At 37.9% G+C, this 16,882-nt stretch overlaps 1 protein-coding gene across 3 annotated transcripts in view; it reads right to left on the bottom strand.

The window, feature by feature from the left end:
- CCNY (cyclin Y) overlaps positions 1-16,882 on the bottom strand; it is a 129,325-nt gene that overhangs the window by 68,765 nt on the left and 43,678 nt on the right. Inside the window, exon 1 of one of the 3 annotated variants that reach the window (XM_013296421.3) lies at positions 8,040-8,299. The exons of the other annotated variants lie outside the window; for them this stretch is intronic. Within the exon in view, the coding sequence (XP_013151875.2) occupies positions 8,040-8,109 (70 nt within the window). The 5' untranslated portion in view covers positions 8,110-8,299. Of the gene's footprint in view, positions 1-8,039; positions 8,300-16,882 lie in introns of those variants that run through there. 3 annotated transcript variants of the gene reach the window in all.

The following is a 16,882-nucleotide window of genomic DNA, read 5'->3' as shown; positions in this document are numbered from 1 at the left end:
AGCACCGGGAAAAGAAGAGCTGCAACAGCTAGTAAAAGAAAATATCCAAAACCTGAAAGCCTACTCAGAAACAGGCAGGGGAGACCACCAAATCACGGGATGGCAAAGCAATAGTTCATGAGTTAGCATCTAACAACTTTGTTGAACACTTTTGACAATATTTATTAAATATGTTATTCAACACAGCTTATCACACATTTATACAACAAAGTGAGGTTTTGAAAAAGCCTTGGCTGTAAGGAGGGACTGGATCGTGATGCCACCAGTGCCTACCAGGCTGCCTGCCACACCTGAAGCACATCACTGCTCAGTGAAAGCCACAGAAACTTCTAACCCTTCAGTAAATGCAGATCAAAAACACCATCACTTTTTATACACCCCAAGACCTTGGTGGAATGATTTTTTTGGTCAAAATACCACAAGTTCACATTTCTAAAAAGTAACAGGTTTTGGATGCAGAGAAATGTTCAATGTAACATCTTCATTCTATACACACTTTTAAAAATAGAGATTTCCCACACTTTGTAAATCATGACCATTGCCAGCGAGAGAGACAAACTACAAAATGGAACATAACAAAGCGAATAAAAAAATACTCTTATTAAACTATGATGTTTAAGTGTTCCCTCATTGTCTTAAATTTCTTCAAATGTGTGAAGGTACAATGACGTCTTATGATTTGAAGACCCAACTGGCCTCTGACCACCTCCAAAAAGACAATGGCTGCCTTACTCTGCCTGCCCCTCATCTGCATCCTAGTTGTGCAGAAAAATTACTTGTATCACCAGTTCCACCTGCTGCCCGCATTTACTTTGGATCCAATCTGTACTTGGTCCTCATCACCAACACCAAAAATTCCTTGCTACTTTTGCTGTAATAACGTTGCAAAATTCGGCAGCTCACAACCTCCTTTTATATAAGGACAAGAATTAATTTCACTTTGCTGTTTGTACTTTGTCCTAGCGACATGAAACACACCGAGGATTTGATTATATAATGTCCAGATATGTGGGAGGGATTTGGAGGCTTGCCGGAAAACCTGCCACTTCTAATGCATTCAAAAGCTCGACAGCATATTTTTCCAAAGTACACATCCATGTAGCTGAAATCACAATTGAGTTCCTTCACTTTTTATTGTCAAAAAAATCACCAAAAATCCAAAAGCCACACAGGCAAAAAAGATAAAATAAAAAAAATTAAAAATATATAGGACATCTATTCAATAACTCGGGCTATGGTCCTGTCATAAATGAGAGGAGCTCCAAAGAAGTTAATAGATTTATACCAATTTATACTATTCAATAACCTCAGTAGTTTCAGTCCAAATACCAGCAGATCAGTCACCATAAAATACAAGCATCAGAACTGGCATTGACGTCATTGCTGTTGGCAGCTTTTTCTGAGAATCTGTGACCCGCCTGAACCTTAGCCTTTTTTCAATAAACACTCAGGCACGTAACACATCAGTAGTTTAGTGACAGCAGCGCTGGACAGGTCTGCCTGTTCCCTTTATCACTCTTCAGCCTGCCTTGGTCTTAAGGCAACTGGAAGTCTTCCAGGTATCAGCAGAGTTAGTCTGTTTTCATTTACCAGCAACAGGCTATGATACTCAAAAATACCACAGGAAAAAAGTTTTAAAATTCACTTTTTGCAACATTAAGGAAAGTTCCAAATATTCTATTTGAAGACTCACAGAACTGAAGAACAGCACAGAAAGGAGACAAGGTTCAATTTGACATATTTTTATAGCACAAGTACTAGCAAGGTGAATCTGGCTGAAAGTTATCAGCCTTTGAAAAAATCATTAGCGTCAACTTTATTTTCTCTTTTTCAACTTTTAAAACTTGACACTGTCTCCAATCTGTGCAACTTCAAAGACGACAATGATTTGTCCTCAATACGATTATACCTGCATACTGAAAATCAGTTAATGAGAGTTTTTAATTTTTTTCCGTGGTTTACCTTACGTTTCTTGTTTGAGATATGCAGATGAAACTCCCACAACTGGACACCACCTTGCTCCCACATGAATAAGTGGAAAACAGTCAATCCATTCCTGAAGTCTTTTTAAGATCTTAGTCACTTTTCACCAATGCTGACAGGAGATGCTCTAAATTATTTTGATCAACTGAATATGGAAATATATTCTGTGAGTTCACAGTACTTCATTTCTTCAAAATACCAAGATGAACAAAGTAAAAAACAATTTTTGAGACCCTCATCTCAAAAGGTTTGCTTCATGCCTTGGCTTTGGGTACATACATTGTATTCCACAGCACCCGCAGGCCATCAGCTACTGGTATTTCTGGTATTGTCTTTTCTTCAGCATGACAAAGGGAAGGTTGTAATTATAGTTGAGGCAAAAGGCTGAGACCCCTGAGATTCAGGGTAAGCGTTACCCAACCCTGCCACAAACTTACTATGTGAATTTACATAAGTTATTCTCCTGAATTCCTAACCTCAGTGTATCGACTCAGACTCAAAACATTTTAGAAGAATGATTGTTTCTTGCTGTACGCCACATAACACCTTAAGGCTCACACAGCAGTCTGTAAGAGACCGTTTGCACTTAGCAACACAAATTAATTTCAAATCAATAGCCATGTGTAACGATTCAGGGAAAGAGTTTACACAGAGCCTATGAAAACCTTCAGATTTTAAGAAGTTGCTACTAAGAAAGCTGCCACATCTTGGAGTGCCTTAGTCTATCCTTTCTAAACATGACCTTAGCATGTACCCACCAAATTAAGCCAACTAAAACATCTGTACTTAAACCAAATATTTTAAGGACTAACGAAAGCTGAAAAAGCTACTTAGCTGTCTAAGAAAAGAAGACTGGGGACTGGAAGCTACCAAAGGAGGCAAGAGGACAGAGCTGGCGCAGGCAGGCTTTGGGCGGGTTTGAGGTGGAGAAGGAATGAACATATGTGCTCTCACAAAAGAATCCTGGATCTTCCTCCTGAGCCAAACAACATTCCAGAAGAGGAAACAGAGCAGAGAGTATACAATTTTGCCTAATTTGTGTGTATTTTATACTACTAAGTAAATAGCAATGACATCCTAAAACAGGGTGACACATAACACACACCTATACACGCAGTGGGTGCCCCAGAAAGCCAATACGGATGGAGATCTAGGACACTGTAGTGTTTAAGCCCTGAAATACCCTGGAAGTTAGCACAGATCTGAGAGTCTAAGGCAGTCAGGATGTGAAGCTCCATTTTGGACAAAGTAATAAAAAGCCTAAACCCAGGAAATCTTTCAGACCTGCCAAGAAAGAAGCAATGCCATAGTCTCCGGAGACACAGAAAGCATAGCAGGTGTCCCAGCACTGCTGAGACCCTCAGACAGCAGGCTAAGGAGTGTTCAAGTAGAATGGTGTCAGCTCCACAGATCTGATCAGTCAAATCGGCTCTGGAAAAGACTGGATGCTACAAAAAAAACTTACTGTATTTCTGCCATTGGGTGAATCCATCATGATGTAAGTAAATTTCCACTTTCTGTTTTGCTGACACTCTAAGAGCTACTCTTATGGGTTAAGTAACTATACAGGCAGCCCGTGTTGGCATACTCCCATTATTTATTTTTTTTTTTTTTTACACTTGTGAGACCAGACCACAGCAGAAAACTGTTCCCTATTTCCCTGAAAATCTAACAGAATTACACCTTTTTTCTTCTGATAAGACATAAACTATTTCTTTTCACTTTTGTTCTGAGTTTGTCACATTAGTGTCAGAAGAATCATATTTTTACTAACAGAGGGCATCCAGAAAAGCCACCGCTTTGTTCACTTCTGATTCCAAGGGGACCTTAACAAACAAAGAGAAGACAAGCTGGTGTCTCAAAATAGCCTTAAAGTTCTGCCAAAATGTTGGGGTTTTTTCCCAAGCAAATTTTTCGCGTTATTTTTAACTGTCATAAGGAAAACTTTCTCTATGCTCTTCCTCCCACTTCTCATCACTAGAAAAATTTCATATCCATTCTGTAATAAATTAGTATGTCTCCAACTGTCATAAAATAACACATACACAATCAAGTGGAAAATCATTTCCTTCAAGCCACCACAGAAAGCAATAAGCAATAGAAAAAAAAAAAAAAAAGGAATGATTAGAACAGAGCAGCAGCTTGCAAAATATCCTTATCTACCTCCCTTTCTTTTACAAGGATCAATATATCTTATTGGATTTCTCCAATAAAAAATAAAATAGTTAACACCACCAAGAGCATTCTTAAAGCCAACTTCATATTTCCTGGAATGAAAAAAAGCATGTGAATGCAAGTTTTTGCCAGCTATGTATAACCTCTGTAGCATTACAAATTTCACCGTGTACACAGATGACTGATTGCATATTAATTTTCCTGAAGATGCACACTTTTCTGTTGAACAAAACTCTCAACAGAAGTTTTAAAAAATTACAAATGAACATGTCAGCAAATGAAGTGCAAAAGCCTTAAAACAGCGAATACTGTCAGTTTATGTAAATCAGTAATCCAGGCTGCACTAGTCTTCACTACACTCACAGAATCTAACCCCCACTTCCCATTTTCTCACTTCATTTCTGACTTCCTCATTTCAACACTGGCAACTCCAAGCTTCGATTATCTTCTGTTTATAAAGGGAAGAACTCAACAGTAAAGGCATAAGAAATGATAGACCACTGCACAGAGAACTGAATTCCACCACAGTCAGTTATCTCAAGCCTTCACTACTTACAGGCAGACAAAAGTTCATAAAGATTATCAATAAAGACCCTTGATTATATCTAAATTAAAAGAAAAGCCTATCTTCCCATTATTATTTAACTTCTACTCAGCCCAAAAGCAGAGCTTCAAGAAATATTTTGCATTTTGCTATAGAATACCTTCTTTCTAGTTCACACCAACGTTCCTTGAAAATATTTACATTCTCAACACTACTGGTGCAGCCTGGTGTCCACACAGCTGCTGTCCTCCATCTTAAGACATTTGTATATACGTATTATTTTGGGAAGTAGAAATATTATCACACTTGGAAAAAATAACTCTTTAAATCTACACTACCGACAGCAGAACATTGTGACGTGTTTTGGCTAAGTTACCCTTCAAACAGGACTACATTATTACTTGGTCTTCAGTAAAGCGGACAAGAAAAATTATAAAAGGATGACCTTACTCAAGTCATCAAAAGTAACCCCTTCTGCAACCGATACAATAACTTCTCCAAGTACAACTAACTTGTCTTACTAGTAGCAGCTGGCGACCATCCATCACTTGCTGCTCTGTTACTTCATCCAAACCCTCACCATTCTCCCCCTTACGAATGTTCCATTCCATTCAAGCATGTGCTCTAGTACATCTTTTCACAATAGTTTCCAACGCTGCCAGGCTTTGAATGTTTTTTTCTGATCACATCTTACTAGCTAATAAAACATTTGGAGAATGTGTCTCTAAATACAGTCTGGACCGTGATGGGCCAGAGAATCTTAGCCAGAAGATTCCACTCCGCACCAAAAAGAGGAACATGCACTTTGCAAGTCCCCATTACCTCAACCTCAGCCTTGATTTTGTCAGGGAAAAACCTGAGAAAATCAAACAAGTAAACAGTTATAAGTTGGTAGAAAATACGTTTTCAAGACGGTCAGAGGGTGCCAAACAACAGCAGATGACTATTTGGAACAAATTCCATATAACTTACACTAGCAGCTACATCCTGGAGGTTTTTCCAGGATTTTCTACTCAGCTGCTGTGGGGAAGCACTCAGGGCTCTGCAAAAGGGCTGCCTGCAAGATAGGATGCTCTAGCACAGGCCCTCACAAAGACCTCCTGCAGAGAAGAAACTCAGAAAAAAAATCCATGATCCTCCTAAAATTCAAGGTGAGGTGCAAATGAGAATAGAAGGGAGAATAACAGAAAGGAAAAAAGTCTAAGCAGAACATAAAACTGCTCCTGTTCAGTGCTAGATACAAGTCCAGAAACACAGCTGTTAATACAGCTCTAAAGCCAGGGACTGGTGTTTGGCAAGAATAAATTTCGTACTTCCAAAAGCCAGTGAATAATATTATGCTACAGTCTCCTCCGACCACCACAATGAACTCCTGCAGTGCTGTTCCTAGTCAAAGCTGGGGCAGAAATCTGTGCAAGATAAATGGGAGCGGAAGGAAGGGTCAAAGGAAGGTGTTTAAATTAAGAATTTTTCCTTCAAAAAATTAACTATTAAATAACTTGAGAGTTTTGTCTGTCCTGGGCTTAGCCCTCAGGGTGTTTGTTTAAGTTTTCCCTTATATTTTCAACCGATGCTTTAAAAAGGTTCAATTGATGCGAGTTGCTGACCAAACGTTCAACTAGTTTCTGTCAATAACTGCTTCTTCTGCCAGTGCAGAAGCTATTTTCATTAATAAAACCAAGTGAACAAGTCAAATTCAATTTGAAATAGGAAAGCTTGCATAATCTATTAATAAAACCAGCAGAGATTAAATCATTAGCTCAAAAATCCAGAAGGATAAAGGGTCTTAAAACAGGACAATAATATTTGCTGTATCTCCCTCCTTATCAAGTTAAAGAAATATATTAATACTTTCCCTTTCTTACCATTCTTAGTATATGGGTTACTTTATTCAGTAAGACAGTTTTAACTTGGTTTGTGTAGAGGAATGAAGCTGGGTTAATTAACATTGATAATATACAGCTGTGGGCTGGCTTCAGGGCCAGCGGGTTGGCTGATGTAGATAAGGTGCAGGTGTGACTGGCTAAGTTAAGTGGTTGAGAGTCAATGAAGAGAGAGCAGCCGAGGAAGATGCAAGAGAACTGAGAGAGCAAGCACTGGATGAGGTGAGACGAAGAGAAGGCAGCAGAGGGATTGGCATGAAGAGTATGTTGGTATGAGATGGTAAAAGACCTTGTTGAAGCTTGATAGTTTGGAGAGTGCTGTGACAGGTTTGTCTATTTCTTTTAAATCCTAAATCCCTTGCAAGTAGAGCCTGAAATACATCACATTTAAAAGTGAGTTATGTGTTAGCACAGTGTTTCAAGTATACGTTTTTATTTTTATCAAGCACAGCTAGCCCTACTGACACCTTGGAAGACAGCATGAAATATTACTAGTGGTTATCCTTGCTATACATCAGACAGGCCACCATTCTGAATTAATGATTATAATATTAGTATAATATGATAATATTAGTAAAATATGCATGAGTGATGCACATATTTGGGGAACCTTATTCTCATGTAAATAAAAAGAAGAATCATTTAGCACCTTCTAACAGAAATATAAAGATTAACCTATGTAACCAAATAAAGATAAAACTACAGCTGCTTATCTAACCTGTAGAACTTTCTTCTCTGGCCAACAAAAAGATTTACTATATAAACCAGATCTAACCAATTCTCCCTTAGAAAACTGAAAATGTAAAACATGAATCTAAATCCAAGTTTCCTACTTCCTTATTTGAATAAGAATAAGCCTTACTCAAACTAACACCCAATTTTTAATTACTCCGTTCTAGACTTTGTTCAGGCTTTGAAGAAGTTCATTGCAACACAGCTTCAATGATCACAACACCCTTCTTCAGAACTACCACAGAAAAGCCTATTCAAACATTTTTACCACTAGCTACAGTTGCTACCAGAGAAGACATTTTGCCCCAAAATCAAGTTTCTATTAATATACAGTTGAAAACAAAGCTTGCCATTTAGAACCTCATTTCTTGTATTGCACCTTTGAAATTTATCATGCATTACAACCAGTACCACCACCATCAAATTCCCTGTTAATTTTAATTTGCATCAAATGAACTGATATTCTACTATCATTCTGCCATACTGCATTACCAACTAGAGAACAGGCTGTTGGTTTTGATCTGCAATGATCAATGACATGAATTACTATGTCAGTAGACTGGCAAACAGTTCTACTTTTAAATCGCAAAAAACACATGTTGTGGCTTTGTTATTTCATAGGGAGATGCCACCAACCATTAGTGAAAATTAGTAGAAATATCTGGTGTTCTCACTTTCCAGCTCTGGTACCTTGATATTTTTTTCTTTTTTTGTTTACTCACCAAAACATTTTAGACCCTTTAGGTGTTGGTGAAAGATGTTCTTTACTCCTTGTTTTAACGGAACTATCATTAAATCTTCAAGTTAGTTCAGGAACATTTTTCAATCAAAAATGACATAGTCTTCCTGTTAGGTGTTTTCTTTTCATCTTGCTTGAATTCCCACACGTCTATTAGCTCTGAAGAACAACAGTATATTAAGTTAAAAAAAAAAAAAAAGAAAAAAGGCATTGAGAGGGCTTTCTCCATTCTGTTTTATTTTTCGCAAGAAGTATGCAGAGACAGCTCAAGAGGAAAATTACAAGTGCCTGCAATATACAGGAACAGCAGGAGGAACAAAATCAACAGAGAACAGAGGCTGACTGGATGAAGGAAAATGGAAAAAAGAGGTTCATTTGTAACTCTTATCAAGCTTTTCTGTAATAATTGAATTTTTTCATCATCCTGATAGCTCGTAATAGGCTGCAGTGACCGAAAATGCAAATGAAGAAACATTGCCCATTCTCCTGATGCAATTAAAAGCTTTGCTTTTGGCTCACTCTACTAGATCCAACAACAATGCAAAGACTCCCCACGGGACAGAGCACTGGACTGCTCCCGAGTCACCCTCTCTGTTCTGCCAGTGGCTCTCACTACACGTCTCACTACATTTAAAGACTGCCATATGCCTTCTCAGTGCCACAAAAATTAAAACTTTGGGTTATCTCACAAAGGTTGAGAAAATCTTGCATCCTGCCGCTCTGCTTGTAAGAAAATGCAGCCTTGGAATCTGGAACACAAACTCAAAGAAACCAACATTCTACCGAATCTCACCTTCCCCCCCCACCCCCCCCTCCCATTTTAGAAGTGGAAGACAGCAAATGAGGCACCACAGAAAAAATATCAGACAACCATGACAGTAGAATTTAGAAGTAACTTAGCTATTTAGGACAGTCAGTTACTGAGGAAAGCAGTTAACCTGGAGATCCATCAACATTCCCTCTTTTTTTCCTTCCTTTTTTCATTGACTTTTTTTATACGATATGCCAGGTGATAGATAAAACAAACCTGAAGCTGAACTAACTTGTTTTCAATATTAAAAGAAGGAAAAATGTCAAAGATGCTAATAAAGAAATAAAGTAGGACAAAAATGAAATGAAGAAATTGCTATTCTAATGGACAAAGTCTTTTTGACACAACAGAAAAAACCCTCACAATACAATTTCACTTGCTTGTAGTGGGGTTTGGTCTTAAGAAAAATAAAGAACAAAGAACACCTTTGGCCATCAGGGAAAAAAATTTATACTAAACTATCTCAGCACAGCTGTTCCTTTTAGAATAATAAGGAATAACATAAAATAATTTTTCAGAATTATTCCCAATTGAATAATTCTGAAATTATTCAGATTTATACAGATTCAGTTGATTAGTTGGACAATCAAAAGACTAACAGTACATCAGGGAAAACAATTACAAACCAGATTTTATAAAAAATAACAAATCAGGCACTCAAAAAGATACTGGCTCTTATTTACCACAATTATCCCTTCTGGAGCTTGAAGGTATATAAATAGAAACTTTTCACTGAGAGGTTTATTATATTTCATTTTGAAATAGCAAGAAGTCTGACACTTCAGACAATGAAGGACTTCACATGAATGTATTCTTCATTAATAATTAATAAAAAGTCAGCTGGTTTGGCTGCTGTCAGGGTAGCTTGGTTATTTTCTTTTAGCTGCTACCCTGTTCTAGGTAGCAACGCTTTCTCCTTCATGCCAAATCAGGACAGTACTCCTTAAATACACAGGCTGAAATAACTGTCTAGATTACACTGAGATGTCACTATTCTCTCTGTGACTTTTATCTCCATAAGAGTTAAACTCTAACAGCTTGGCTTAAAAATATTCTGAACAACAACTAATAATTTTTTTCTCCTTATTGTTAAAATATTTTAAGGCAATGTAAACTGGTAAGGAATATTAAGAATATTTTTAATACCTTAAGTATAAATGCATTAAGTAGGGCAAACTGTGTATTTTATTTTTTTATTCCATAATGAAGTAAATAAACGCTACTGGTAGAGCATGTCAGACTCAGCCAAACCACACAGATTTTTCTACAAAACTGTAATACAATAAAAAATTCTGTTCTAAAATGAGAGATATAGTTGATAAGACTAAGAGGAATTTTTTTCCATATTTTTATAGTGGAAATATATATATATTTATAATACACAGCGAGAACCTGGATCCTTTTTGCCTTTAGAATCAGAAATAACTAATATTATCTGAGATTTCTCCAGATATGTTCTGCGTTCATTCTGAGTAAGTATTAGTATACTACAACAATATCAATTTCACTGGTAAAAAAAAAAAAAAAGTTGTTTGTGATTTCACACAGCCTGCATGGGTCATTTCACAATCACATTTAATACCTGCTAGTGTAACAGAATTTCAAACACAATTCAATATTCCTAATGCATGACATAATCACTACATGCACATATTTTCTATTTAAACTAAATAAATGCAGCACAGCTCAGGCAGATGAAATACTCTGAAGGCTAATAACATTTACAGTTACGAATGTTTTGCTGGAAACCTAAGCACCACACTACAGGACATAAATTCAGGAGAGAGTTCCCCTTGACTTGTCACATATTCTAGCTAGAACACCATATATTCATTTTACTCCGAACCCTGAAGTACTAAGCAGCTGCTGCAGAAGGGTTCCCAGGCTGGCAGACTGATAAGATGTGGCACAGCTAATTTTGCTCTCAGAGGTGCCAGTCAGGAGGCTGATGACATGCTAATGAAGTCTTAAAAGGTCATCACTTAGAGGTCAACACCACCCTAGTAAAGATTTCTGTTCCACAATAGGGATGAAATCAAGGAGGAATATTACACTACTGAATGCTTTTGTTACTAAAACCAAGTTCTGCACTAGATGCATGCCCAAAACTCATAAATGCTCCTTTCCATTCTGCTTTCCCTCATTATTTCTTCACCTGCTTCCTATCACACTTCCCCATATTCCCGTACTGAAATTACTATTTTCTTTATATGAAATATTAAGAGCAGGAACCTAGAAAACTAGTTCTCACAAGGATAGAGGAAAGTCCAACAGAGCCAAACCGTGTTATTCTGTGACTAAAGAATGAATGGTTCGTTTACTTGTTGCCAGTTATGACATCAGGATCAGGACAGGGATTTTGGAGTAGGGATGGTTACTAGACAACTCACAATTCTCAGTAATTCAGGAATAACACCCACACCACAGCCAAGGGGGATTTAATGAACTACCTCTCTGAGGTTGTCCTCAAGCCGTTGTTCTGTGCATCTGCAGATCAGGACACATGGCACAACAGGCTCCTCTCTCTGAAGGGAGCCAAGAAAATATACAGTAATGGGATTATAAGTAATTGGCATGTGGCACTACAAGTGAAAAGTGCAAAGTATATGGCATGAGGTTCCAGTTAATTTCTATTATCCTGAAATATTCTGGATCATTATCTTAACCATTATATTCTAAATTATTACCCTAAATATCCTGACATATTCAGGTACCTCCCATTCATTGGACTAACTTTCACCACTCTTTGAACTGAAGGTACGGTCTCACAACCGAAATCAATACACAAGGTACTGTTCTATGTATGAATTTTTTTTTTATGTACTATATTCCAAAAAACTTGTATTTGGCTAGGCTAGTAGCCTCCCCAACGCTCTCAGCTAATCAGTTTATGTTTCCAATATGCAGACTTTAACCTACTACTAACAACTTTGGAAAACTTTACGTGGTTCGAAAACTTTCCGCACAGCGCTCAAACTTTGGGAAGTTCAGCCAAAGCAGCATAGTCCATGTGCAACTTTAATCAGACCTCCTTCGTTCTGACAAGTCTTTACTTACCCGAAGTACAAACTTCTCTCTCTCCCCAGTGCTTACAGGGGCACTAGATGGAATGCATAAAATATGCTAGCTGTAGGAGCAAATCTGCAGCACGAAATGAAGATAACAGTTATTTGAAGGATCTCTTCCTTTCGTGACAGAACACAAGGTGTGCAGTAGACTGTAAAAAGTGAAATCAAGTCTCTCATGACAGCAGAAAAAAAAAAATGGTTCCTCTGCCTCCAGACAGTGCTTGTTCACTGTGAGGCAAAACACAAATTTTACATAGGGAATCCTTGGCTGCAAGTTCCCAATACTCTGCACATCCAACTCTAACTAAGGCTTGATTTAAAGACTGCCGGAGTAATCAAGAATTACAACCCTCAATCAACAACAGCAGCTTTGCTAAGAAAATGAACCAGTACATAATTCTATGATAATGCTCAGTATTATCTGGGCACTTAGAAAAGAGCACTAGATTAGCAGCCCTTTGCAAAATGACTCTGTATATCAACTCACCATCTGCAGTGCAAGGATAAACCTGAGAAACCTCCTGACAGACTAGGAAAAACACTGAGGTCCACAAGCACTACTGTGCAACTTACCTTGCAACAAGATTTGAATAGCAGAAGACCTGAGCCCACAAAACAAAGAAGAGATGAGAAAGACGCTGAGAAGCTGCCCATTATGTGCCCAGTGCTACTTGATAAGGCAGGAAAGAATCTGTAGTTCTGGAATTTGTGTAACACGAGGGGAATGGCAAGATGAATTAAGTTTGAAAGGGAACTTTAATTCCTGACATTTCCTACTTTTCGAGGGTTCAATTTGGGGACTTTAATATTCTTTGAACGCACCATTTATAACACAATTAATACAGAGAATGTCCACCGCCCACTTGCTTCGTAACATGTTCAAGATATGTTATACTGTATGTGCTTTATACAAAAAAATTTAGAGGAACAGGAACTGTGCTTCAGGGCTGACCACTATCTGATTTTAAAAGCACGTTCTTCTCTTTTGGTTTTCCAGCTGAACAATTCTTTCTATTTAAGTATCGGCCTGAAATAAAAAAGCTGTCTTAGTTCAGAATGAAATTAAGTAAATAATTCCCCACTGCATTTTTTCATAATACTACTAAAAAATAATTGAAATAATTTTTCTAATATTCACCGTGAATTCAAGATCCTTCATTACAAGCTCAACCCTGAAAACAGTTTTTAAACTTCATTCTAGATTATCTATTTATTGTCTCCAGAAGGCAAGAATGATGAGATAAATATGTATTTGGTTTTATTGTCAGGTGCAATAAGACGTTCAAGAGAAGAAGTGGTTCCTGCTCTAGAATTCAGGGGTAGAGCATCACAACAAAAGCTATTGGCTGTCAGCTTCCCAGGCATGCAGTAATTGACACAGTTCTTTAAAACGTCTGTGAACTACTTGTTTGTAAATGATGAAACATACTATGCTAAGTGAGCAACTATTACAGACACTTACTCTGAATAAACCCTAAGTACATCAAGTCTTAGTATCAGTTGAGATAGGCAAATGATTGCCCAGGATCATTTGGTCTGCAACGAACAACAAAAACCATGAAGCTGTCAGAACAGATTTTCAATGCTGTATTTTCAAATCCATTAATGTGTTCTCTCTTACTCTACTGTGTGTTTACCAAGTAAATGAAGTAGCTAAGCTGTTGGTCTCATTAATCTCCAGTTCTTCATTAAATATCAAGCAGCGCTCATTTCCCTGTGAGTTTTGTTCCACTAAAGATTGTACTTAACTACATAGAATGTCTGGGGCAGATGCAGGATTGCTCAACCTCATCTCCAGGGGCACTGTGACTATGTTAGCATCCCATCCACTCAAAGCACAGCAAAGCCTGTTACGTTGCTGTTGTATTGTGTAAACACACCTATAAGCCTACCAAGATCATTGCTATTCTGTTCTGCATCTTTGTGGCGAGTGCCAGACTAAACAGCAACATGCAGGGCTTTAAATGCGTCTTCCAGTTCGACTGCAAATATTTCTAATCAAATCAGAAATCTGTTGCCTGTGATGGGGTTAAACAGCTAAAACTGATTTGCCCTAAGCTTACAGTTAAGCATTATTAACAGCAGCTAGAACTCATAAGAAGATGACTGGCATCAGAAGAGTGACTGAATAAACAGCTAAGTTGTGCTGATAGAGGAGCTGCTTATGTCTGCAGATTTCAACATGGAATCACACTTCAAATCACCAAACACTATTATCGCATTGATAAAATGCAGCCTTCTTTTAAATCTTATAACCAAAATATGTGGCTATTTTAAAAATGTTTTTTATAATCATCTAATAGGACACTGACAACAGAGAAGATTGGAACAACACACAAAGGTAATATTCAAGGCATAAAAATAAGCACCTGAATTACAAAACTGTACCAGAGACAGTATTTTATTATTGCTTGTTCCATTAAGTGCTATATTTTCACACTAGTAGTAGAACTGCCCTTGAAGAGATCAATTTTTCCACTGTTTGTGAACTAGCAGGTATTTAATAGAGAACATTAGACAAAAAGCCTAGTTACATGGAAATCTAAGTGTTTGTATGAGGGCTGTTGCTCCAACAGCAGCTGTATTCATCTTGGCAATAAAGCAGCAGCTACATGCACATAAGGAGGCTCTGGATTTGGGTAACACAAACAGGGAGAGGTATGAACTATCTGAAGAGAGTTTTCATTATTATGCTGCTAAAACTGGCTGCCATAGGGAAACTTTCATTAGAACTCAGTGAAACTCGGGCCACTTGGCAAAGTGCTACATGGCATGCAGAGTACAATACCTACCCCAAAGGCCCAAGCAGTCTACCACAACATAAAATAATGATAGCAGAGTATTTAATATACGCAACATACTATTTTCTAGATGTGCTTCTAATTGGGCGTGTATTTAGATTAGTTCTCACACAATTTCTGCACATTTATTAAAATATTTTTAATATACAAATCAGGTCCTAAGTAGTCAACTACATCAAAACAGTTGTTATCTATTTAAAAAAAGAAAACAAAAAAAAAAAAGAAGAAAGGGCAAAAAAAAAAAAAAGGCAAAAAACCCCTAAAACCAAAAAAGATAGGATGCATTTGGGTAAAAAAAGTAAGTACGAAAGTACTGAGATGCATACTACCTCTAAGTAACCAATGGTTAGGAAATTTCAGCTCTCTCTCTTCTAAATTGACACATAGAGAAGCGCCATACTTACTTATTTTTATTGTCCACAAACAGGGCTCACAGACAATAGATGATGTCAGCTTCTTGGCTTGTAGATAAGTATTAAAGCATAATACTATTTTTAGCTAACTTCCTAAGGAAATCAGGCATATGCAGCTCTGTTAACACTCAGCCTTCTCTCCTACTATTTGTTGAGCCCACAACCAGCTTCAACAAATTTTGTTAAAAAGCTAAATATCTCATACATACAACCTGCCTGCACATTTTGGGAAAGCTGACAGGCCAGCGTAGGAAGACAGTGTACTAAAGCCCTCGTTAAAAGGAAGGAGGGCATGATGGCTCACTCCAAGGTGCAGCGGCTGGCCGACACCCTGCCATTTCCAGCCCAGGGACAGCAGTTGTGTCAAGTCAAAGAGGGAGGAAGATGGAGCACAGCAGCACAGGGCACATGTAAAAGGCACCTATTAAGAGACAAAGAAAGAGGGAGGCAGAGCAGAGAGAGACTTCATTAGACTTGCTGCTCATAAAACACCATATATACATCTGCATATAGCATGCTACGCTCTGTCTTGGCAGGAAGATTAGTTCAATTGTTTAAGGGGACTTATCCATCCCCAACTAAAATGACCCTAAGTGCTCCTTACAATCTTCAAAATATGTCCCTTAGCACTAATAATTTTATGATGAAGGCTAAATGATGTTCAGATAGAATTAAAAAAATTGAGGTAAACTGTATTAGGCTATTTAATACAAATGCCCATTCTGAACAGCAATTACATGTTTATTCTTACATCCTGTAGGAACAAAGTCATAAAGGTGATCTGTCTTAACAAAATCTCCAGATGCAAAGACAGGGGAGAACTTAACTAACGGCATCTGGTTTTCCTCTGTGTCAGTGGCCTTATTGCTGGTAACCACCATAAATTACTTTTTTATCATCAACTAGGAAGTCACACCACCACGTGTCTACTTCCATTAACCTGCTCCTAGTGCTAGTTTTCCTTCACTTTCCAGATGTTTGATTTTCTTCTGCAACAAACTAATGCTACAGTAACTTACAGTATTATCTATCTGTACATCTCTCTCTCTGATTTTAGGTTTCCTGCTCTGTAGTTACACAATTCAATTTTTCCCCCTCCAGATATTTTTTCTCAAAGTTACATTTTTTATCTTATCCCTTTTTTGTATTTATTCCTCTCGCCCCAGGGCTTTGTTTTTAATATTTACTATATTTTCTCTCTTTCCTCTTCCCTAGCAGAAAAGAAACTGGAGACAACTTTGCTTCTCTCTGCTCCTCCAACACCAACGTTGAGCACTCATCAGTTATTTCCTCACTAGGTACATTTACTTCCTATGTTTTCTTTACCAACTTCCACCCATCCAGCATTACATGTAGCACTGAACAAACAAAAAGCAGCTTCACCAGTGGCTGCCCACTCTACAGCAGGTGAGCTACCTGGATATCCATTAATCCAGCACCAAAATCAGAGTCTGAACTAATCTAGCAAGGCTCACTCGAGGGCTTCAACGCTGAGAAGAATGGCAGGAATGGCCACAGCATGCAGAAGGTGAAGTGGCAATGATTTCTTAGGCACTGGTGCGCTCAGTCTATGGGCAACGCCTTTACTGCAGAGGCCAGATGGCTTCAGGTAGCCAAAAAGGCCCAGAGTGAAGGAGAGGAGGTGACCCAGGACACCATGATCAACTCTGGAAAAAAAAGACAGGAGCATGTATCAACTGTGGAGAGCCTCATGGATGTCAAAGCTGGGTGGC

This window comes from Falco peregrinus, chromosome 5, assembly GCF_023634155.1.
Source record: "Falco peregrinus isolate bFalPer1 chromosome 5, bFalPer1.pri, whole genome shotgun sequence".
NCBI classification, from domain to species: domain Eukaryota; kingdom Metazoa; phylum Chordata; class Aves; order Falconiformes; family Falconidae; genus Falco; species Falco peregrinus.
The sequence above is the reverse complement of the archived record's forward strand: the minus strand, read 5'-3'. Positions and strand labels throughout refer to the sequence as shown.